Source organism: Protopterus annectens, chromosome 3.part1, assembly GCF_019279795.1.
Source record: "Protopterus annectens isolate FY-2018-M chromosome 3.part1, PAN1.0, whole genome shotgun sequence".
Taxonomy (NCBI): Eukaryota; Metazoa; Chordata; order Ceratodontiformes; family Protopteridae; genus Protopterus; species Protopterus annectens.
In genome coordinates, this window is record NC_056732.1 from 1,496,999,209 (window position 1) to 1,497,025,230 (window position 26,022).

At 39.4% G+C, this 26,022-nt stretch overlaps 1 protein-coding gene across 1 annotated transcript in view; it reads right to left on the minus strand.

The window, feature by feature from the left end:
• ACAA1 (acetyl-CoA acyltransferase 1) overlaps window positions 1–25,038 on the minus strand; it is a 353,926-nt gene extending 328,888 nt beyond the window's left edge. Inside the window, exon 1 of the mRNA XM_044067562.1 lies at window positions 24,657–25,038. Coding sequence (XP_043923497.1) covers window positions 24,657–24,827 — 171 coding nt within the window. The 5' untranslated portion in view covers window positions 24,828–25,038. The remainder of the gene's footprint in view (window positions 1–24,656) is intronic.
• Between the last annotated feature and the right edge of the window lie 984 nt (window positions 25,039–26,022).

The window sequence follows — 26,022 nt, forward strand, 5'->3', positions numbered from 1 at the left end:
TCATTTGACACCCATGTTGCCAAAGTGGTTAGAACGACTTTCTACCTTGTCCACCTTATCATGAAGGGATTCACATCCAGATCAAAGGAGGTCATTGTACCCCTATACTCCTCCCTTATCAGGCCCATGATTGAATACAATGCCCCATTTGGTATGTACCTCATCCGGCACTTGCAACAGCTGGAGAGACCCCAAAAGTACCTCACAAAGAGGATCAAGGGTCTCCAACATATGTCATATGCTGCCAGACTACAGAAACTCCAGCTCTATTCAGTAGCATACCGCCTACTCAGAGGTGATCTGTGCCTGACTTACAAGGCCATGTCCAATCAGGAATTGATGGACATGCTCCATCTCAAAAAATCCAAATCCATCAGAACCATGAGAACTAAAGATTTAAACCTCAGCACAAATATGAATAGGACATGCTGGAGGGACAGATTCATAACTCAGAGGCTTCCCATACTCTGGAACAGAATCCCAGTCCATGTTAGGCAGAGCCCCTCACTGACTCTCTTCAACAGAGATCTTGACGAGTGGATGGGAGATCGTAGGTTTACCCCGGGGGTCATCTCTGTGTCACTACTAGACAGAGGCACAGTAAACGAATTCTATTATGTAAGGGGGTCTTCACTGTGTCACTACTAGACAGAGGCACAGTATTCTAAATCTATTCTGTACACTTTTGTACCATTACATGGGGTGGCGAAAGCCACATCACTATGGCTGGGTATAAATGCCCCAGGGCAGATAGCCTAGTACTCAACTATGAAACTAAGCCTTAGTTCCGACTTTCATTACTAGCATATCACAAATAACTGATTTATTTAGTATACATGACACCAATATTAACTTTCTTGATATTAACCTGTTTAAGGACACAATAAAATTCCAGATATAAAAGCACAATTTACAGAAAACCTACTTACTCCAATTCCTTCCTGCATTTTACCAGTAGCCACCCTTGCCATCAAAAAAGAGCTGTCGTAAAAGGGCAGATGGTAAGGGCAGCTACAATGGTATCTGATGAGTCTGATTTTGTAGAGGAATGTAACCTTCTGGCCTCTGTGTTTATTAATAGAGGCTACCTTGAACGTATGGTGGCTAATATTATCTTGGAAGTTACTTATAAATGAAATATAGGCCATTTTAAGCCCCTTTTGCAGAGTAATACAGACCAAATTGTTGAAAACATTGATAATCAACACAATTTGGCCATCACTAACAGGGAATATAACTTTAAAACTAGCTTTCTTTGTACTTACTCTTTAGACCACCTTAAAATAAGGGATATGCTAAACAAAAATTGGTCCTTAATAATTGAGGATAGTGGGCTCCTCAGAATTTTAGGAGATAAGCCTAAAATAACTTATAGAAAAGGAGCTAATCTCAAAGTTTTATTGGAAAGAAAGAATAATAATCTACATGGTAGGAACCATGGAATGTTTAGATGTGGCTCATGCCAACAGTGTAGATACTTATTGATTCTAAGGTCACCATTAGAGAGAAGACATATAAGGTTAATGGCAAGTATAATTGTGAAACTAAGGGTGTGATTTATTCAGCTTGTTGTGATAAATGTGCAGCGTTTTACATCGGTAAAACCAAAAGGAAGATCAAGCAGCGCATATACAAACACCAATATGCCACTTCTAGAAAAGATGCAACTAATGCCCTAGCTAGGCACACCATTGTATATCCTGATCATAGGTTCAAATTTACTATACTACAGCAAAGACTAACTGATGAAAGAGGGGGGCCTTAGCAACTACAACTGGAAATAGATGAGATTATGTGGCAAATTAGAACAGTGGCCCACATGTTTCCAGGCCTTAATGAGTATGTCTCTATAAAATGTATTTTGAAGTATTTAGCCCTGAGAAGGTAGTTTGCTTCTTCTTTCACTAAGATTAATGTATATTCCAATATGACATCAGAATATTAAATATTACATCAATACATTTATAATTTTCTTACTATGTTAAACATGACAAAATGTTCTAATATAAGATTAGGTTTCTTTGTATATATTTATTTACTCATAAGATGTTAAGAGTATTTATATTTATATGCATCTATTCTAACAATTTAAAAAGTTTCTCTTTGGTTACAATGTAGTATTTATACACTAAGTGGCTATTTACATAAGGCATAGTTAATATACTTTGTAACAAACATGTTATTGGTTGTTGTCGCTTACAACACATTGCTATTATAACAAGGTTCTTATGTGTACATTTCGAGTAGGTAGTAAATACATTTATCGTATCTCTTTAACAGGTTTTTACTTCAAGGTGATTGTACGCTAAAAATACTGGAATTTACAACCTCTTACCTTTATAGGATGTAAAACATCTTAATTGCTTATATAAATTTTAACTATTAGTCTGTTTTGTAATAAAATGTTATTGATTAGCATAGTGGATATATTTACACACACATATATATATATATATATATATATATATATATATATTTTTTTTTTTTTATAATAGATATTATACACTTTTTACTTTTGTTTAACTTTATAGAAGATGTTGCCTTTTAAAATTGCTTCACACACACTTCTTTATAGGAGCAACATGTCCTCTTAAAAGAATGACAAACTGTTTTTAATGATTTAATTGAATAATTAGTCTTACTTGTTTGATTATACAAGGCTGACTAATTGGTTTATAATTTGTCTGAAGGAGAGGCACCGACCCCTCCAAAAGCGCTAATAAAACTATTTTATTTGATCTTACACCTTGGATACCGCACTGTTTGTTTCTCGCTATAGTAGTTTTAACTTTTTTTTTTGTCTTTTGGCTCGTGGTTTCTTGTACAAATAGCTAGAAACTAGAAAGATTAGACTTAAGTGTTTTTCTGTGATGTCAAAACTGTACTACTGAATTATTTTAAGTATTTCTGCGTGATCTCTGAGCTCTTGTCTAGTACTGTGTAGTAGAAAGTATTGTCTTGTGGTTTTAATTATTTATTATTAAATATTTTGAAACCTTTCAACTGTGGCTGTTTTGTGTAGAGATAATTTAAGCTCTAGAGTTCCCCAGGAGTGTCTGTGTGGTTGTATAACCTCTTCACAAAGAGATGTGTGTGGACATCCTTGTGGGCCTTTGAGTAGCTGATAAGTATTAGTGTGTGGTGGTGGAACCACCCGTGTAGATAGGGAGGAGCACAGCTGGAGAGAGAACCTGTGCCTCTTTTCCCAGGAGTGTGTGTGTGTGTGTGTGTGTGTGTCAGCTACTTGGGCAGGGACATGAAGCACTGGTTGGACAGAGAGGGTGCAAAAGGTTTTAGCTTGCCCAGTAAGCTGAGATCTGGACCCTATAGCTGTGCCAGTGGAGAGTCTTACTGGGGACCCGGAGAGCGAAGGAGCGACCAGCCCTGGACCGACTGTGATCTCTGTGTGCTCTTAAGGGAAATTGCACTTTACTGTGTGTATTTGTTATCCTTTCCTCCTATATGAGACACCCCTCTCTGGTGTTAGTGGTGAGGATTGAGGCTCCTTGATTGCTGGGCCAGGGCACAGGCATCACAGCATGGTCCAAGACTGCTTTGTAGGCCAGCCACAAGTCACCTCCCAGCAACCTATAAGATACAGAATACAGTGATAGGACCTTCAGTTCGTTCATATAGGTCATGTATTGAAGGCCTTGATTTTTCTTGGTGAGAAACTCTGAGGTGTCTCCAATTGATGCAGGTGTCTGGTGAGGTACATACAAAAGGGAGCGCTGTACCCTATTAGTGATCTGATGAGGGATGAGTACAGGGGAGTTATAACATCCTTAGCTCTGGATGCAATGCCCTTACTTATGAAATTTGCAACACTAGAAGGCCTTCCTTACCACTGTGGACACATGTTGATAGAAGTTAAGTTGCTATCAAACTGTGTTCCAAAATCTCTCACCACAGGGTTTGAGCTAAGGGGGGTTACTGTTAATATTGTAATTTGCAGGGATTTCAACTTTGCTGAAAGGGATGATAACACTTTTTTTGCATTTAGTTTAACTCCGTGGCTTTGGCACTAATCATTTGTGTAAGCCCTTTTCGTAGCATGTCAACATCATTGGGGCACTCAATGACTGCACCCAGTTTGCAGTTATTGGCAAACTTGGTAAGTCACAGGCTATCTATTTTTGCCTGGACTTCTAAGAAATAGATTCCAAACAGTAGGGGGCTTAGCACAGATCCTTGTAGTACACTACAGGTAACTGTTCTGCTGGTAGAGGTGGAATCTCCAGCTTTGACTATGTGTTCTGTTGGTGAGCCAGTTGACATTCAAGAAACTTTGTCATTTAGGACCACACAAGTGCAGCCTAAACAAAGTTACAAATGTTAGCTCATGACAGAAATGCAGTGCAAATAACATAGATACAGTGGTATCAGAGAATAACATGCAAGAGGTAGTTCACATTACATACATGCAATACCCATTATCCAGTGATAAATAAATACCCACCACCAAACCCCTACACTGTTAAGATACAGAATAGAGTAGTGAATACCAGCGGTTTAGTTACTGTATTGCACTCGTTAACCTTAGACGTGACTCAGTATAGCCATCATATTGCATAACAGTAATGCTGGCGGTAATTGCTCAGAGTGGCAAGATTAAATGAAAAAAGAAAAAAAGGAAGAGGTTTCAGTGTATCGGGTATTATAGTGGGTGTCTGTATTAATAAGTCTCACAGCTGTAGGATAAAAACTGCTCCTGAATCTGGTAGTCCTACAGCTGACGCTACGGTACCTCCTTCCAGAAGCAGGTTGCGTGAACCAGTTGTGGGCTGGATGGGTCGAATCAGCAAGTATTTTATATGTTCTCTTTCTTGCTCTTGTAAAGAAAAGCTTCTGAATAGAAGGGAGGTTTGTGCCCAAGATTTTCTCAGCCACCCTCTGTAGTTTCTTCTTCTCAGCAACTGTGCTATGAAGTTGCTAGTGAGGATGCGCTTGATAGCTCCCCTGTAAAAAGTGGTAAGAGCAGACAGTGGGAGCCTGGCCTTTTTGAGCTTTATCAGGAGGTGAAGCCTTTGTTGAGCCATCTTGACTATATGGTTGGTAATACAGTCCAGGAGAGGTCATCAGAGATGTGGAGGCTCAGGAACTTGGTTGTTTTGACTTTCTCTACTACCTCCCCTTTAATAGTGAGTGGCTGTTGAACTGTTGCCTTTCTCTTGAAGTCCATAATCATTTCTTTGGTCTTATTAACATTCAGCTCCAGATTGTTCCTCTCACACCAAGCAAAGTGTTCACCTCATCCCTGTAGTTATGTTCATTCCCACCACTAATGAGACCCACGACTGTGGTATCGTCAGTGAATTTTATAATATGGTTTGACTTATGTTTTGCAGTGCAGTCATGGTTGAGGATGGTGAAGAGCAAGGGGCTGAGCACACAACCTTGGGGAACAACAGTATTCAGGACTATGCACGGAGAGGTGTTGTTTCTAGCGCATATCCACTGGAGTCTACCAATCAGAAAGTCAAGAGTCCAGTTACATAGGTACTTGTTTATCCCGAGTTTCACGAGCTTCTCCACCAGTTGCATTGGTATCAGAGCGTTGAATGCAGAACTGAAGTCGATGTACAGCAGTGTTACGCTTCACTAGTGGGACAATACTAGTTTCCTTGAAACACAAGGGAACTTTCTCCATAGCAAGAGATGAGTTGAAGGTGTCGGTCAGTACCAGATATAACTGATCAGCACTTATAAAGAAACTCAGAAAAAAAGGCTGCTCGTGTCCTTCATGTCTTGGAACCAGATCCGAGTTTTTCTCCCATACTCCCTCTTTGCTTCTTTGATGCCCTTTTTCAGATTTGACCTGGCCACCTTTAATCTTTCTTTGTCATCTGCCTTGAAGGCTGTGTTTCTTTCGCTCAGTAGCTCACAGAGATTCCTGGTGAGCCACGGCTTCTGATTAGCCCTTATAGTGATGGCTTTCATGATAGTTACATCCTCCATGCATTTACTTATGTAGGCAAGAACTGATTCAGCATAGATGTCCATGTCTAATGGGAGGTTCTGCATAGCCACTTCTTTGAAGACCTACCAGCAAGTGGTATTGAAACAGTCCTGAAGGCAATCCATGGAACCCTCCTGTCAGACTCTGATCAGTTTAGTTGTCGTTTTTTCTCTGATCAAAGCCATCTTATAGGTAGGCAGAAGCAGGATGGCAGTTTGAACACAGCTGCCTATGTTGGGGTGCTTCACAGCTTTAAAGGCTCCTTTAATATTGCAGTAAGCTTTGTCCAAGGTATTCTCCCCTGTGGTGGCAAAATCCACATACTGATAGAAATGAGGCAGCACCTCCTTAAGCTGAGCTGTGTTGAAATCACCCGCTATCACATGTGCAAATTCTATGTTTCTGCGTTGTAGCTCACAGATAATATTATGGAGTTTATTTTGAGCTTCAGTGGTGTTAGCACTTGGAGGATGTACACTGCTGTAACATATATCCCTCTGACTTCTCTTGGTACATAGTCCTTGGACATATGGGTTAATTCCTAGCTGGATGAGTTCCTCAATGATGCCAGAGTGGGGGATGGTGTCAAAAGCCTTGGCCTGGTCAAGACAGAGGCTTTGGTGACATTCACAAAGAAGTCCACCTGGTTTAATAAGCATGAGTTACACTTAAAGCCAAATTAGGTCAGGTCAAGAGTTTAAAGGTCACCTATGACTTTGTTGATAAGGTCCATGAGGATTCTTCCCAAGGCCTTGCAAAGAAGGCTGGTTAGGATTATGGGTCTATAGTTCCCATGGTCGGTTGATGGTCCCCCTTTGTGCAAGGGAATTACTGTTGCTGTTTTCCACTCTACTGGGACAAAGACAGTACTTAGACTGGGGTTGAAAAGAATGCCAAGTGGTTCCACTAGATCCTGTTTTAGACCATTTAGCAGGCAGCCTGGAATGTTATCCGGTCCTACAGAGGATGTGTTTTTGGCCACGGAGAGTGCAGTTATGACCTGCTCCTTGGAGATACTAGGTAGAGGATTGGTGAGAGATATGCACTGGGATATGTCTGATGGGGAGAGGGGGGTGAAGTCTGTGCTAAATCTATCTGCTAGCAGGTTGGCGATGTCCTCAGGGTCAGTAGGAGTGGTACCATCCACTACTAGTTTGGCACAAAGCTGGGCCTTCCATTTTAGATTTTTGACACAGCTAAGCAAGTGCAGCTTATAATTGGCTTTGGAGGATTTCACAAGGTATCTAATTTGGTTTTTCAAGCTGTGTAGAGTGTCCTTCCTCTGCTGACTCAGTTCCCTCTTGTTCTTAGACATTAGTTTCTTCCTCTTATTGTATAACCTATTTAATCTTGATGTCCACCAGGGTGGCTTGTTTTTTTTGAGAGGACCTTGTATTGATCCGTTCAGGTACAGCAGAGTCTATACATTTGTACAGGTGTTTATACAGGGCATTTGTGTACACCTCTCTATAGGAGTCATTGCTGACAGTGGTAGCAGGGGGTTTGAAAATATTTATGCCATTGCTTAGGAAGCTATAGTTTGCTTTGGAGAAATGTTTCATCCTTTTTGCTCTTGAAAGGGGGCAGGTATGACTGTTACTTCGAATGAGACTGATTTATGATCAGACCTTACCAGGGAGGGCAACACACAGGGGGTAGTGCAGAGACCCCCCCCTCCAAGTTGGTGAACACTAAGTCTAGGACATTTGAGCCCCCTGTGGGGGAGCAGACCAGAGCATTTGTATTAACAAAGTCCATGAACCTTAGGGTGAGTGTGTTTGTGCTCATACATGATTCCCAATCAATGGAAGGACAGTTAAAATCATCCAAGACCAAGGTGTTTGGCTGTATAGCGAGTGCCTCACGTAGATCCAGGAAGGCAGAATGGTTCTCGTGGTTCATGGTGGGGGACCTATTGCTAACAATGCCCCCAATGCCTACTGTTTCACATCCTGGCACACATCCTTCAGTGCTCCACCCCACTGTTTCCCCCCCATTCTGTGCTTTCCACATTATGCAGATTTTGTTTTTTCTTTTCGGATTGCTCTAGAAGCTATGGCTTTCTAGATGTTCTGAAGTGGATTTTAGAGAACAACTGTTTAATCAAGTGTTGGGGTGGACACAATTATGACTAAGAAATGAAATGGATTAATTTTCTTGCATTTTGCTTTTCTTTTCAGATTGCTCTAGAAGCTATGGCTTTCTAGATGTTCTGAACTGCATTTTAGAGAACTGTTTAATCAAGTGCTGGAGTGAACACAATTATGACTAAGGAATGAAATTCAGTGTCACTGTTTAGTTTTTTTCCCCTGCATCCTTCTTAACACCCCCTAACTGGCCCTAGCTAGCCAAAGCAGCACGGTAACAACTGTGTAGGAAATAACTGAATTAAGCAGGGGTATGGGGCCACTGGGCTCCCAGACGACATTTAGTTAGAGAGGTCACGAAGTGCATTTTTCTAACCTTTTGATCATGTGATGGCCTGAACAAAAATCATGAGTATGAAAAGACATGTATTCTTATTTTAATAAGCTTTGGCTAAGTGCCCAAGGCTTAATCGTCAAAGCTGACAAAGTAGTAGCCAACATAAACTGAGATGAGTGTTGGGAAGGATACATTAAATTCTATGTAGGAATGCTACAGGGCTCCCTATTCCACCCCCCCCCCCAAAAAAAAAAGATAGTCATCATCTATACATCACTCTGGTGTTGGACTGGGATTAAACCAAAGGCATAAATGACCACCTTCATGTATTTCAGCCGACTGCTGTCACTGATAAGCCAGGTCTGTCACAAGATGCACAGACACATGCAAAACACATTGCATTCTCACATTCAGAGGAACTGGAAGAAGGCTAATTCACCTAAGACATGACTTTGGGATGCTGGAAGAAACCAAAACATACAGGTAAACCCATACAGAGACAGGGAGGGAATGCAAACTCCACAAAGAAAAAGCTACAGCCAAGAACTCAACCAGAGCAAAGCACTGTGAAATGACAAAGTTACTCAATGCACCACTGTGGCAAGGAGTAGTTGCTTTCACACACATCCTGTTTCTGCCAAACCACCACAGATAGCCACCTATCATGCTCAAGGTCGATAGCCACCTATTATGTTCAAAGTCGATATTTTGAAGGCACGTGAAAGAAATTGTGGCCAACTTGTTACTCAAATACCTTACAATCCCACTCCCCTCCACACGCAAGCATAATGACAATGGTTGTGACAGAAAGTGAAAGAAATTATGAGGCATCTCATTAGTCTAACACTGCACCTCCACACATGAAAGAACACGCGCACACACACACACACACACACACACACACACACACACACACACAAGCATAAGCCATAGCACTACTAGTTTTTCACCGATTTCACCAAATAAGACATTGTGTGATACTAGCACTGCCTCACCATATCAGCGACTGTTGTTTAAGCAGTCATCAAACAGCAGGTGTAAGTCACTTTCATTCATCTTGTCGAAGAGTAACTCATATCTGTCACAGCCACCAATTTTGCCTCACATTTCTGCCCAGTCCTTGTACAATTTTTTTAATTTCTGGTAAATCATTCAGGATTACAGACAGCAAATAATGTCAGACATTACAGTTTCACACTTCTTCAGAAAAAGCATGTTGATACAAAACATGTTAAGTTTGTAACTTTTTAAGTGAACTAGAGTAATATTTAAACAGTGTTCCTGATTTTGACCTTTATTCCTCCCTCATTTTTGGCTTTGCCTACAATTCTTGAATAAAGAAGTTGAGAGGCAAAATATCTGGTAAACTTGCCAATACTTATAAAACTACCTGAAAAAGAAATGCTCCCATAAGATCCAAAATACCTGCTGCTCTTAAAATCTCGATTAAAAATGAGATCTTGTCACTCTGGGCTGCCGAACACTTACCTTGCTCATGTTCATTCACTAATTATATCCTGTTTAGAATAAAACGTGACCAGAGAATGCATGACTTTTGTCCTTATTTCCCCTAAGCAGCGGCACCTATTGCGAGATCTCTTCACAGGCAAAGATGATCAGGGGCTCCCCCACAGCTGTGGGTATTGCAGGTGCTTAACTCCAGCTTTGATGTTACTTTTACTGGACAGACTGCACATCAGCATGATTCATTTATGTTAAGGACATTATATTAGTGGTTAAACATTTAATGAAATTATGAAGCCTGCTACTTAACAAAACACTGTCACTACAGTAAGGGATATTTGAAATTTAAAACTGGAGAATTTAAAATTGAAAAAGTGCTGCCAATCCTTAGGATTCTTCATACTCGAGTTATTACCCATCTGACTTATTAAATGCATGGGATTAACTGTACAAGCTTTGGTTGGTTTGACAAACATGTAACAAAATCTCAAAATTAGATAACTTGCTGTGGTTAGGGGCCCCCTAGGATGAGGGGGCCCCAAGCAACCTCTAGGTATACTGGTGCCCACAGCAGATATCTCCATAGCTAGTTTTAGCCAAGTTGATAAAGAAACAAAGACACAAATTTCTAATTTTTACCCACAAAATAGGATTGAATAAAATTAATTACTTGGACGTCTGCATAGAAAAAGACTTGCATAACAACAGATTTACATCCAAGGTTTATAAGAAAATGTGTTTTTCCAACTCTTACCTACACTACCAAAGTAGTCATCCCTATTTTCAGAAACGCAATATTGTGAAGGGACAGACGGTAAGAGTTTCAAGGATGACATCTAATAAGAATGATTTTATACAGGAGTTAGATTATATTCATTCTAGAAAGAGGGTACCCGTAATAAAAGAACAGGGTTTGGTTACAGGGATATCATCTGTTACACCCCATCTAGTAATGACCTTTGGCCAAGGTACCATGGTGGATAAAGAAAACCATAAATAGAGTATGGGGTATGCTTCAAAGAATGCCCAGTAGGTTAGACATATTTAACAGACAATTGAGGTACAGCTATAAGAGAAATTATAGTCTTAAGGAAATACGGGAAAAAGAAGAACAGCAGTGCCACCAATGGGACAAGAGCTAAAATGGGGACACAAGTGTGGAAGGTGTTCCCAATACCATCAATGGGACAATAGCCAAAATGGGGACACAAGTGTGAAAGGGGTTCCCAATGTACTTTCATGGCTAACTGTAAGAGTTTAGAAACACCAAGTACACCTTCTAGCCTTAAGACTTTGATGTACAACAGCTGTTATTCAAAAGGGGTGGTCTATCTCGCGTACTGCAAATACTGCTGGGCATATTACGTTGGTAAAACCGAATGTATTTGAGACAACTTGTGTACGAACATAAATATGACATCAATAGAAAAAGAGAAACTAATACTCTGCATAGGCACAGTCTGGTGTGCACACAGGCAGATTTTAAGTTTTGGGTCCTGGAAAAGGTGGTTCCCAGTGATAGGGGTGGGGATTGGGAGAATATGTTAGAATATAGAGAAATGATATGGCAAGTTAAAACTGGATGCCTGTACCCCACCCGGTATGAATGATCATATTTCAGTTCTTCCTGCCTTAAAAATGAAGGTGTTTAAGCCTACAAGGGCTAAAGCCTCAATTATGTATACAGATTCATTACTATGCCTATTGTAAAACCATGTTAACTTTTTATGGCTGTTTCCTATACGTTGTAAGTTTTCTTGCTTGTTTTACCTTTATGTTTTAGAGTTTGAACAAGATCTTTCATGTGTATTTATATCTTGATATACACTAAACACAAAAGTACTAAAAGTACAGAAACTGCTTTTTAAAAAAAAAAAACAACTGTCTTATACAGCGAGTACTATTTAAATAACTTTATTAATAATACTGTTTTTTTTTAATTCTAGTTCATTAGCACCATTTGCATAATTAATTAATGTTTTATCCAATGAAAGATGAGTAATGTACTTTAAAAATGGGTGTAAAGAAGGGTTCTGTTTATTCTGATGAAGTCTTCTGTAAGAAGATGAAAGTGCTTAATCTGGTGGCTTAGTATCAGAACTGTTTGTTTTTGTTTGCTTCACTCCGGTGTCTACTTGCTGGAGGAATTCAACTTCAATTTTTATATCCATGTGAACTGGTGTTTCTGCTGGCACTATCGTGCAGTCAATTGTGGAGGAGGGACAGCCTTTACAGGAGCTCTGTGTGACTGGTTTGTGCTTTTGATAACAAAGATGAGTGCATACTGAGGTGTAGCTGTGTAGAAAGGACATGCACATGGTTGGTGTGACAGAGGACTGGAAAAAATGGAAACAGACGATCTGCTGTGGCAACCCCTAAAGGGAACAGCTGATAGAAGAAACAACGTGTTTGCTATTTTGCAATGGGAACTGGTCTTATTATTGCAAAGTTAGTTAATAAATTGAGTGTTACTTCCCTGCAGGTCTTAAATGCAATCTAACACAACATATAAAAAGATGCAATCAAGCAACAGTGCCTACAGACTCATAGGTGCAACACTGAACGTTGTACAGTAAGTTTATAACTGGATAATTTTCTGTGCCTGAAGCTGAAGTCCTAGATGTAATGCTGCCATCACTGAGGCAAAAATCAATTAGATTAGTTCTACTACTTCACTTTTACATGTATTAATTAAATGTAGCCCTTGATCAGAGTTTGCATCTCTCAGCAAAAATAAAAAGTGTTCCTGTAACAGTTATTATAAGAAACGTCAGGATGCATTAAGGGAAAATCCAGCAGTATGACATAAGTATATTTACTGACCTACTAAAGTCGCATGTACACAGTCCTGTAGGCTGTATGGAACTGTACAGGTTAGCAGCTCAGTGGAAACTTAGAAGAAGGCGGCAAAAACTGCAATGGGCTAACTGTAAACAGATAATGGGGATGAAAAGGTGAATTGCACATCCAAGGTAAGGAATGGTTTATTGAGAGAACTCTATTACAGACTTACTGTCTGTACTTAACAGCTGTTACATCAGCAGGAGGTAATCACTGTAGGTGGGTTCAGTGTGCAAAAGACAAAAACTGTGCATTATCTTTCATTACCTATTAAAATACTTTGTTGAGATGTCAACACTGCCACCCATTCTTCCAAGTTCAGAGGAACATTAGCCAACTGCAACTGAAAAAGTGCCCATCTGACGGTCCTAAATCACCCACACAGGTAATGTTTCTCTCTCACAACTGTAAGTTTAAGAACAATTACATCTAAACGCAGTATCACTTTTAGCAGTAGTTATTTCACCCTCTACCAGGATAGAGTACAGCCCTTTGTGCTAGTCTGGAGTAGCTGTAGTTCCAAGACACACTACCACTACTGTGCAAGTACTTTCATTAGTTCCCTTGCATGGCTTTTTTTCGCCAATCTCTCACTGTGGATATTTGGACAATACATGTCCCATATGGTTACAACAAAAACATTTTACTCCAAGGCCTTATGTACTTCAGACACTATTTTCCCTTTTTGTTTGAGCATACTGTGAACATTTTGACTGCCCCAATAGGCTCCCTTATACTCATGCAATGCTGAGCATCTGCTTTGGATCATATTCTTCCCCTGCTGGCTAGAAAAGAGGTCACCCTTTATCCCCAATTCTGCTGTGGTGGTACATTCCCGACTCATTTCCTCAGGAAAAGTATTGAGTGTTTGCTCCTGTACTTCAAGGTCTCCTAACATTTAAAATGTAGGGACTCGACATTCACTCACCAACCTATGAAAGTAGGAGCTTGTCTCTGCAATATAATGACTCATACTGATATCTCCCTTTTTATGTTCTCTGATTTGTGTATAAGCGATAGGAATAAGATAAAAGCATTAAAAAAAAAAACTTTTTGATTTGGCATACAGAAATAAGTTAAAAACACAGTCAGAGGCAGTCTGTGCCTGATGTATAAAGCCATGTCCAACCCGGAATTAATGGACATGATGCACCTCAGAAAATCCAAATCCCATCGAGCTACGTGCTCGAGAGACTTGAACCTCAACACTGAAATAAACAGGACATGCTGGAGGGACAGATTCATAACCTAGAGGCCCCCTTCACTCTGGAATAAAATCCCAGTCCAGGTTAGGCAGAGTCCCTCATTGACTCTCTTCAAGAGGAATCTTGATGAGTGGATGGGAGATCGTAGGTTTACCCCGGGTATCACTTCTGTGTTACTGTTAGACAAAGGCACAGTATACTAACCTCGAAAAAGGTCATAGCAAAATTCATTTAAAATGGGTGGCGAAAGCCAAACACACTCTGGCTAGGCTTATAAATGCCCTAGGGCATATAGCCTAGTATGAACCTATGAACCAAAACATTTTTGATTTGGCAAAATTTAAAAATCCACATCACTCATTTCACTGAATGCGTGCATTGCTTTCTCCATGAGGAGAAGGGTTAAGCAAACATCTACTGCCCCAGGCAAGTTAGTTATTATTGTACATCTCTTTAAATGCCCAAATAAAACTTTCAAATTCATTTCCTTCTTTACAATGAGGAAATCATTCAGGGCTGACCTTGGACTGGATTCAGTCCTTGATGAACTGAACTGATTTTTCACATGCTACCTGGCTATTTCCAGTTTTACTGGACTGCATTTCAGCTGCACAAAAGTCCATCATACCCCTCTGAACACATTGTCATGTGACCAATGGCCTAAATTACAAAAACTATGCAGACCTTATCAAAGTCTTATCCCTCTTCTTGGTGTTACACAGGCCACTAACAGACAACCTTTGCCTTATGTAGGTATACAGCCTCAAAAGACCCTGTCCTGTCAGACCTATTACACATTTGCAAGTCCAATGGTAATGTCTGCTCCCTCTCAATGGATCTCAATCTCTTTTGCTTCACAAATAAAACATGTTGGAGGGACATGCATGTTTCACACAGAATACCTCGTCTAGGAGGCCATTTTCTACGTCACATAAAGCAAAGTACTTCTCTTACTTTATTTTAGGAGCAATACTACAATATAATCTTCCCGGTTTATATTTAATACTGCTGTGTCAGCTATGGAATCCTTCAAGTTTTTGGGATTTATAAATCACCCACGACTTGTGGAAGGCCAATGTAGGGTCCAATGTAGGGTCCATCATAAAAAGGCACAACAGCAAATGCACTTTGTGCGACAGCTGAGGAAGTTCAACCTCCCACAGGAACCGTGGATTCAGTTCTCAGCTAATCCACAACAGTGTGGTTTATCTCAGTCTACTCATAACAAAAATAGGTTACATCAAATAGTCAGGTCTGCAGAAAATATCATTAGCATTAGTTTGCCCTCCTTACAGGACCAGAGTCATGAAAAGGGCAGGGAAAATCATTACCGACCCTTCACATCCAGGCCACCATCTTTTGAACTATTACCCTCTGCCAGGCGTTAGACTAATACGCAGCAAAATAAGCAGATCTAAGAACAGTTTTTCCACAGGCCATTAAGTTCACGGTTAACTCAGCTTATTAGGCTGGGGTATTCTTTTTCCCAAGCCTCTGAAGATTCTGCAGTATTGTTTACATGAAGTTAAATGAGAATCGCACCCACAGTCTCAAAAAAAACATATTTATTTCATTACGGTTTGGTGTTCCCTACATTTTAACACCATTCTGGGACTATTTACAGGTTTTTACATATTTTTATATATAATTTCTGAGTCTGACCACACAGGGTCCGGCATCCTGAAGTAATTCTGAATGTTTAGTCAGCCTCTAGGTATCACACAATGCATTGCTAGTCTGTAAAAAATTACATCACACAGGCCTCTTTCATCCTAAAGCTCCTGTCACTGCATTGATTTTACAAGCATGCAGTGATGTCTTTAGTGTGAAGTAACATTTCATGCTGTTCAATGACTACTTAAAACACATGCAAATGCCACAGAACAGACTAAATGCTTTTTGCTGCTGCTTCTTTTTAGAATCTTTTGTGAAGACTGAATTGTACTACTTTGACTCATCACCCATCCCCCTTCACACCTAACTTCCCCAGCTGTCAAAGTGCTAAGGGTAATTTATGCTGTTACCTGCTGTGATCGACAGCTCACAGCAGGAGACCTGACTCATGTACTGTTCTCCAAACTTCCTTGTTCTAGGCTTTACTTTCTGTATGGGTAGGGGAAAGACCAGGGAGCTGTGATATCACAGCATGGATGGGTTTTTAGGATGGTCATGGTGATGTCAGTTTGGAGAGGGAACTGACCAGAAAACTATCTGTATTGAGTGGCATTGAGGACATCGATGAACTGGAGACTGCAGCAAGCTTTTCCAGGGTGGGATAAAAGTTTTTTGAAAGTGAAACCACCACAGTACAATAAGGTACTGTTCTAGTGAGAGAAACAGTTGATTTAAAATAGTTTAAATGCTTTATTGTTGTTTATTCATAGCAGGGACAGTAAATATGGAAAAAAAGGACAAAGGGGTTGAGCTTTTAATAATAGAACTCTGTTGCTGTCCTTTAAGTTAATCATTGAGCATAATGTCCCTTTTGGTATCTATGTGTCCAAAATACTTGGAACAGCAGCAACATTTTCCCACTATCAAAAAAAAAAAATCAAGGGCCTAAATCGTAAAAACTATGCACACCACCTCAAAGCCTTGCACTTTTTCTCAGTATTATACAGGCTACTGAGAGGCAACCTCTGCCTCACATACAGAGCTTCAGCAGATCCTATTCTGTCAGACCACTTACACATTTGGAAGTCCCTTGGTATCACAATACCTGCTCAAGGGATCTCAGTCTCTTTTGCAGAATAAATAGTTGTTATAGAGATAGGTATGTATCACAGAAAATACTGCATCTGTGGAACTGGCTTCCGCTCTATATAAAGCTAAAGTATTTCTCTTACTCTATTCAAATGCAATTTGGATGAATGGATGGGTAACCAAACATTCACCCCAGTGGGTCTATATTAAATAAACTAACGCTTAAAATGTCGAGTACGACATACTCGAACACTTTAAGCGAATGTTTATTTAATCCATAGCTTGAAATGTCATAATTCAGAATGTAGAAAAGTTTTGTTTGGCCAACTCCTCCTCCCATGTGCTGTCGGATGCTACACTAACTGAAAGCAATACAAACATGAATATGTACGCGATGCACTCAACATATTCGGGCACTTTCCTTCAATTTACAACAAGCAATGTACTTTTGTACCTCTTTTGAACCATGGTAATAACCTGTTCATTTAATACGTAGTTCAGTATTTAATTCCTTTTGTGTTACTGCACGTCCTTTGGAAGCAGCACTGCTAGTTATGTATATCTGTGTTGTAGTGATCGTTGTGTTATGTTTAGTTGTGTTTTGTTTTGCAGTTAGTATGTAAGTCAGTGTATTGCGATAGTTTCATGGTTAGACTTTGGTGTTTAGTTTTATCTACGGTATTCTTGGTTGAAGTAGTTTACGTGACGTATTTTAGTGCTGGCCAAACAAAACATTTCGAAACTCCTATTTACGATATTTACAGCTGTCGATTACGTAAATGTTCGCTTAAAAGTGTTCGAGTATGCTGTACTCGACATTTTAAGTGTTCGTTTATTTAATATAGACCCACCCCAGTTTAGCACCCTTAACCCTCGTGGATAGGGAAAACATGTAAATGCCCCAACATGTCCTTGTGTGGCTCGTCACTGGGTTAGTCATATGCAAAATATTAGGGCAAATAAAATGCTTAGTAAATGCTTATGAACCGATAATCAAGTACAAAAATCCAAGAAAACAAAAATGTAAACATAATTTAAATGAAAAATGTAGAATGGTATACTGCATTAGAAACACAGTTAAAAGCAAAACTGTAAGTGATTAAAATGTTTTCAGATGATGCAAGAAAGGCATTTAGCCTTGAACAATAGGTGAATAAAACAAGCATGCAACACAAAGAAAATACCAGCATGAATAAAATATGTAATACAGACAAAATGGAACAAGAGGCAGTGTAAAACTACCTGGGAACAGAAGATGGATCAAAAATGCAAAGTAAACAAATGAGAGGAATTAGTATGAAATAAGTCAGAAGACTGAGGCAAATATTAAAAACTCCTTTGATACTTGAGAAATAAAGTTCAAACTATAAATCAGCCTGTCCTTCCCATTATATCAAAGTTCCTGAATGATCGAAGGTCACAGAAAATGTTAAGTCAATTAGAAACAAGGAAAATGTTTCACACCTATTACTTCTTATAAAAAATTGGAGTAAGTAAGGCTATAGATCCTATAGTCTAAGTGAGGTACAGGCTGTCTTAAAACAGAATGATATGTGGACATCATCAAATCATATAGTGGGAGATCTCATCCATAAAAAAATAAAATTAAGATGACATCCATTCTCAGATCAGCAAAAATATTTTATAAGAGTAGAGACAGAAATTAAGCCAGAGGCAGACTAGAAGTAGAAAGGGAAGAAAAGAAAACAATAAACAGAAAGATAAAAAGAAAAAAGACTGGAACTCCAGTAGCAAATAACTACAGGAATGGCCACAGCTGTCCTGTCGAACCACAGTGCCTTGGAAATTACTTGTGCACTCTTAGTGCTTGAGACTGCTGTGTGCTGTTTTGGGGAATTTCTTGTATCCCCGATGCTATGCAATCATGGTGTTGGTATACGCAAATGTGGGTGGTAGAGGGACGTGTCCTTCATCTGTAGGTGTAGGAGGCTTGCCCCTGCAAAAGTTTTCATCTGTGTAGCCACCATGAATGGCAGAGATGTTTTTTTTTTTTTCAAATCTCTCATGATCACTCAACTAGATTTAGAGCAATCACATTTCAAGGTCTCATTGCAGAAGCATAAACGCATACCAATCAAGATCTGACATGGCTCAGGAATGGTCAGTTTCAACCGAAAGAAGAAAAAATGGTGAAACCAGCTCAGTACTACAAGTACATGCAAAACAATTCACAAAATCTACACTGAAAGTGGATGACACAGATAAATGTAGGTGGTATAACACACAGGAATTTGCACATCATGTGGTTGAATGTGACATACACTTAAGTCCAAAGTTTTGCACACTGAAAGACACAAAGATGTTGTATGGCTAACGCACTGGAAAATGTGGATAAACTATGACATACAAGAAAATGAAAAGCACTCAACAGCTGAACAGATAATTACTGAAAACACTAAAGTAATGATCAGATGGGATGATCCAAATGACTACTGTTAAAAAATAAGACATTAGAAAATTAGACAATTTAGATGAAAAAAGTACAAAGGTATCATTGTTTAGTGAAATAACCAGGCTCAGTAAGTGTTCTGCACAGTAACAGACATAAAATTAGACTAAGCATATTAATATGTATGGCATCCTCACTGATCACCTATCATGGCTTTAGGCAGGCTTTAACACCACAGCTGCACTCAAGTAACAGTCATAATTTATAAGATGAATGATGGAAGCTCTGCTGTTGGCCTATCGTGAATATAACTAGAACCTTTGATACAGTCACGCATAACACCATCATTAAAAAAAAATTCACAGCCTATGAGTTCTAATCTGTTTGATTATTTAACTTGCTTACTTATGTAATCACTGCAAATAGTCAGTTTGTAATATGTAATGCTGGTATTATGTAATGCTGTATCTGCTTACCCTTGGAGCTTTTCTCCCCGGGCCTCCGCTGAAAATGGACATGCATCCAGGCAAGACTATCCCGGTCAACAAATGTAAAATAAAATAAATAAATAAAATAATCTGACTCATAAGTAACACTTATAAAACTAATCGGATTCATAAGTTACATTCATCATAAAACCTTAAAACTTGTCATTGGATCTCACAACTCAAACAACTTCTGGTATCCTTCACAGAGAACCTGTCCTTTTCTATCTCTCTAATAACCTCTCTTTTAACCTTTCCTCACTCAGTAGTACTTTGTACAGAGTCAACCTTTGTCTTCTTCTTCTAGACTTCAGTAAATCTCATATCGCACTACAAGTACATAACTCAACTTTAACCTCCACTGGATCTGCATCCATCCATCAATCTACAACCTTTTTTTCCATTTTTACACACATGGGGTTGGGGTGTCACTCCAACTTATCATTAATAGCAGGGAAATACTGTTCACATGTTAGTTGCTACATCCAAAAAGCTAAGATAACCATTCCAATTTAGCACAACAGACCCCCATGGCTATTGTGTGTCACAGGCATTCCAACACATAGACATTAGACTTTACCTAGACACAGCGCTTGTCTTTCAAAAACACTCAGAACAAATAGTGAATAATGTCTCCCAACAACTGAAACTCAGATACAGAGTAAATAACCTCCTACAGATCTACAACAGCCAAACATGTACTCCCAAAACAGAAATATTCCCTTCCAACAGGTGCCCTTAATTCAACCTCAAATACCTCTTTATTTCAACCTACAGTAAACAAAGGCCAAAAACACTGCCACTGCGTTGACAGACCCGGATAACATCCCTGGATGTTTAATAAATAGCATGAAACATGAACTCCCTGGTCCACTTGAATCACTTTTCAACTGAAGCCTTCAGTCACATTTGGTGCCCAAGGAATGGAAGATGGCTACAGTCATTCCCCCGCACAAAGGAGGTCCAACCACTGATCCAGGTAACTGCAAGCCCATAAATCATACCAGCTTCATATGTAGGGCCATGGAAGGACCATGGATATGATAAACGAGGACATAGGTAACCTGTAAACGCTGGACCAATCACAGTTCAACTTTGTTAAAGGAAGTTTATGCCTTTTAAATCTGGTGGACTTTTATGAGAGGGTAATCAAAGCTTTGGAAAAAAGACTGTGCACACAGCTTACCTCAAACTTACCAAGGCTTTTGATACAATTCCTCACTCAGGCATTATAGATAAGCTCACTAATTTATGCATAAACCCTTCTATCACCCACTGGACAGCCAACTGACTCAGTGATAGGACCCAGGAGGTCAAAATAGGTGAAATCACCTCCATCAACAGGCCAGTCACTAGCGGAGTCCACCAGGGCTTGTTACTGGACCCGCTCTTTTTTGGCATGTTTGGCTATGTTTACAGATGACTGCAAGCTGGGAGTCATCATAAACTGCCCTGCAGACGCTAGCATTCTTCAAGAAGGTCTATTTTTGACTATCAAATGGTGCCAAAGCAATGGTCTTAACTCAATGTTAAGAAATGCATAATTATACCCTTTGGGAAGTCAGCCATTCTAGCTAATTACCATGTTGATAATATGCCCCTAACAATGGTCAGGGATCTGGGTATGCACCTAACAGTAGCCTCAACTTCAACCACCACATGGCCACAGTGGTGTGGAAACCCTTTCATGTTGAGCAGCTGATAAGTAAGGGCATGAGGGCATGGCGGCTACGTCCAAACAGGCTTATCACACCAATCATACACAGTACACTGCTCCTGTTGGCATGTACCTGACCAGGTATATACACCAACTAGAGCAACTTCAGAGGTTACTTACAAAAAGAATGCAAAACATAACAAACCTGCCTTATGCAGAGCGCCTTAAAGCCCTTTTCCTCTACCCAGCCTCCTATAGATTGTCGAGGGGTGATCTATAGCTGCCTTACAAGGCATCCACAAACCCCACACTTGTGAATCTCCTACAAGGAAATGCAAAGTGAAGGGACCTGAATTTTGTCTGTAACAAACAGAACATGCTGGAAAGACAGATATGTGTCCCAGAGATTGCTCCTCCTATGGAAGAGGCTTCCCATTGATGTGAAGCTGAGTTTGTCTATTACTCAGTTTTAATGCAACCTAGAACAGTGGATGAGGAATAGGACATTTACACCGTGCCTGGCACCCATGTCCTTTATGGACAGAAGCAGCTTATAAATGCCTGGCCCTCAATGTCCCATTTAGATACAGGACATTGTTAGTCTTTTAGGAAAACTTGGCTAGGCTTAGAAAGGCCCCCCCCATGCCAGCCTAGTAACAATCTATGAATGAAAATATGAATATACTTATACTTAGCTGATCTCAAACCTCATCACTGCTTCTCCTAAAGAAAGTTATCCGTCTCTTAGTAACTGTTACAGTTATGTACTTATTTTTCACATTCCATTTTAAAAGTACTATTCAAAGAATCCCACAGTCTTCCACACTAAGGAAAACTTCCTTATACACTATTACAGTCTCTAATGATGAAAATGCCTCAACCTTCTGGAATCACCTACTTGCTAAACACAGAAAGAAATAAACCAGATAAAGAGAATACATTTAAATGCTTCAGTGATCATGGTTAATTCAGTTTTTTTTCATTCAGTACTTTTCGTATGCTTGCAATTTATGGATGCTACTCATATTAGCACACAAAAGTTCATATGGGAAAAATGTAACTCAAACCTTTACATATTTGTTATATGATCTACACTTTGTATGCGACTCTTCCCTTTGTTTGCACACTACTGCCTATCAATTTTATGAAATGCACACTGCTTTGTCAACATGCCATATTCTTGTGTTTTACATAGCATCTTGTATCATAACATTGTGTATTTGTGTGCATTCTTGAGCCCAGGTCGTTGATAAAATGGGTTTGTGTCAGCTCATCCACTTAAGAAACAAACAAACAAATACATAACCAAAAATAAAAAGAGTGAAGTGATGCCCAGCCCAGGCACCCATACCTCTCAACTGTACAGACTTGCAGAATGTCCAGATTTTTACCTCATATTTTTGGTCCATTTTTCATAAATTTGTGTTTTTCTGGCAAATTATTGGCATATCATTAAAGATTAAAAATAATGACGGATGTTTGAGTTTCAGACTTCTTACCCTTCAGAAAATTCATGCTAAAGCAATACCTTTTATTCTATCCACTTTCTAAGTTTGTAAGAACAATATTTAAAAATTGTCCCCACCTGGTGATATTGAAGTGTATTAACCCACCCGTTAGTTCGTGCAGGAATGGGAGTAGCCGCCCTGACTGACATGCTGGAGGGTCAGCGATTAAGAACAGTAATTTGCCGTGATTAACAGGAAATGCACACTGTAATTGTAATTAAATGTTTAACAAGCAAATAAGCATAACCACTAGATAAAGGTGTTGCATAGAGTCATTATGGGATTACCATTCAAATAAGCACTATGTATGAATCAAATAATTTGTTTATGTCAGACATATGATGATATGTAATGAAGATTTTGCTTGGTTTACTTTTATTGTGATGCAACTGTGGGCACAATTACCAATACCACCTCATTTGGAGACTCCTTATACTCTACGTTCATCTCCAAAATGGGCAATCATTATTTATCCCAGTACTGCCTAAGTAAAATTATAAATCTGGTATCTCGACTATTTGTACAGTCTGAATATTCCTTTTGTTAAAATTTGTAATTTGATTTCTGCCTTAAGGAGCTTTTCTCTCTGGACCTTTACTGAAACGGTTTCTTCTAGTGCCCAATCAGACAGTCATGGTAAATAAATGCTAATAAATACAGTTGTACCCAAAAGTGGCTATGATGGTAAGAGTAAACCAAGACTAAAACCAAGCAAAACAACTTTGTACAAATCCAAAAAGAGCCAGCAGTACAAAGTGTGCAGTTGAAAGTTTAGTCCTTTCGTTATTTATTAAGTAGTACAAGAAATTAATTCCTCCTTTGTTTTCTTTTCTTTTTTAATTTATGTAGTCAAGTCCGAGTCGGTGAGACTTCAAGGACTTCAGCACATGAAGCCTGTCTGTCATAACTGCTCCTTAGCTTTCAATCAACAGGTGGGCGGTGTACTGACATCGCTGTCACAGGCGGAGTTTAGGCGTGGCTTGTTACTGCGCATCGTTTGGGTTAATGCATTTCAATATCGTCCTTTTCCTTGTGACTTTGTCCAGATTTCTTGATATGCAGCAGGCACCTCTTTTACAAATAAATAAATATTAAAATAAACAAACAACTGGAGTCTTCGTCTTCTTCTTTCGGCTGCTCCCGTCAGGGGTCGCCACAGCAGATCAACTGTTTCCGTTTCTTCCAGTCCTCTGCATCTTGCTCTGTCACACCAACCAACTGCATGTCCTCTCTCACCATACTGGAGTAATGCTGCTTTTTTAACTTTACGCAAGTTCTGCCTTAATAATGGAATTCCATTGCAAGTACAACATTTAAAAATAGACTAATGCCCAGAAGAAATATATAAGGGAAACAGTTTCTGCAAACTGACAAAAAACGATTAAAGACATTTTCCTTTGATCATAGGACTCAACTTTACAATCCCAAAATGGATAACAAGACCTCTCACAAAACGGTTCACATTGGCAAAAATGTTTAACACTCTAATTACAATAGTAAACTCACGAGTCACGGCATAGTTACAGTGAATAACTTTACCCTTACAAGAAGTTCTATTTGTGAATTCGTATTACTCAGTGTTATTTGGCATGGATTATGTTTACAAATCCGTCTATACAAATAATCCGTCACAGACCATTTCAGTGGGGAAAAGTGGATGTTTCAAAACGAGGAAGCTCCTCATTGAGGTGTATCCTAATTCCCAAGCTGCACCATGCAGCTGCACCACGGTCATGTGATCAGATAGCCGCTAAATTCCTACTCCCAGAGTGCAGCACCTGTACCAAGTTCTGCAAGTAAGTAAACTAAATTCCCTGTGCTCCAGGTCTGTGTTTACAATGCAACAGTTATTAAATGATATATGGCAAAGTGAATTTTTAATACACTCCAAGATAACACTATCAATTGCACTGACACTAAGAAGCATAAGATTTCGTGGTACAATACACCAGATTCCCCTACAACCAGAAGGTGAAATGAGCCACGAACCACTTTTTTACCTTAAAAGAGCCCCGTTTGGCTTTTGCTATTGCAGTTCTGCGTCCATGAACCACTACAATATCATCAGCAGCATCTTCCAATGGAGCTCTGCAATCAACTTTCTGAACAGAACACTTCCGAGTTGCCACTGACGGAGCAAGGTGCCCGAATATAGTTTTCGCTCTGTACATATTTGTTTACTCTAGTGATAAACAACGCAGAGTTCATAAACAGCTGAAATGTTAAAGCGATCTTTGACAAAACTACATTTCATAGTGAACTTTACCCTAAAATCTTCATATTGCAACACAATAAATTACGGCAAGCTTTATGGACCAAATCATTTCTTGTAACAACATGAACTGAAACGCGAGAAGCATATTTCCGGCGTAAACTCATTTAAATTAGCAGCAGTCGCGTTTACGGAGCGTAACGGGAAACTTTTCTCTTTACATTTCTTTTTTTAAAACACGTTTAGCATTACACAGAATAATAAATTTGTGATGTGGACTTTGTTGATTTTTTCATTTCATAATGTATGTGCCAATTATTAGCACTGAGGTTGAAGGAAAAATTGGTAGCTAAAGGGTTTCACAGAGCTACTTAGCAACCAATAATGGTAGGATGATATAATGTTCGACTGTGTGCTAACTTTAAAAATGATTGTTAAAGAAAATTTTAAATAATAGAAATGGGGAATAATGCAAGAAGAGTGAAATCAAAATATAGTTATAATGTTTCTGACCTGATTTATGTACCCAGCATACGTAAGAGAGAAATAAATAGGCTGCAAGTACATTTTACCGTACTTGTAGTGAAAAAAGAAGCATAAACGTTGTTGTTGTTTGTCTTTTGTCTTTTCCGATAAGGGGTCGCCACAGCGGAACTCTGGTCCGCTAATGATTAGCAGTAGATTTTTACGAAACGCAGAGGTGCCAGCTCAGCGTCCAACCTTCAACGAAGGCACGCCCATTTATGCACGCATGTCTTTTGAACGCTACCCAACCACCGGGGAGCACATGCAGATTCCACACAGAAGGCACTCCCAAGCCAAGCTGAGAATCGAATGGGAGAACCTCTTGCTGTGAGGTAACAATGCTACCGCTGTACCACAGCGGAATATGTTGCAAATCTTTGTTTATTCATTACAAATAGGACTTCGGTTCCGTCCTCGGAATCAATACAGCCATTTCCAAGCTTGCGCCAGCCAAAAACTCTCAGCTAAGACCTACCCATAATGCCCCTCTCCTAGTTACTTCAAATCTTGTTTGCCGCGTCAGTCAGACGTGCTAGCCATCTCTCTCAAAGCTAAGTAGAAAATTGTCATTTTTAAGATAGTTTCTCCTCAAATTTTTTTAGTCAATTTAGCCTTTTCTCACTGTCGCC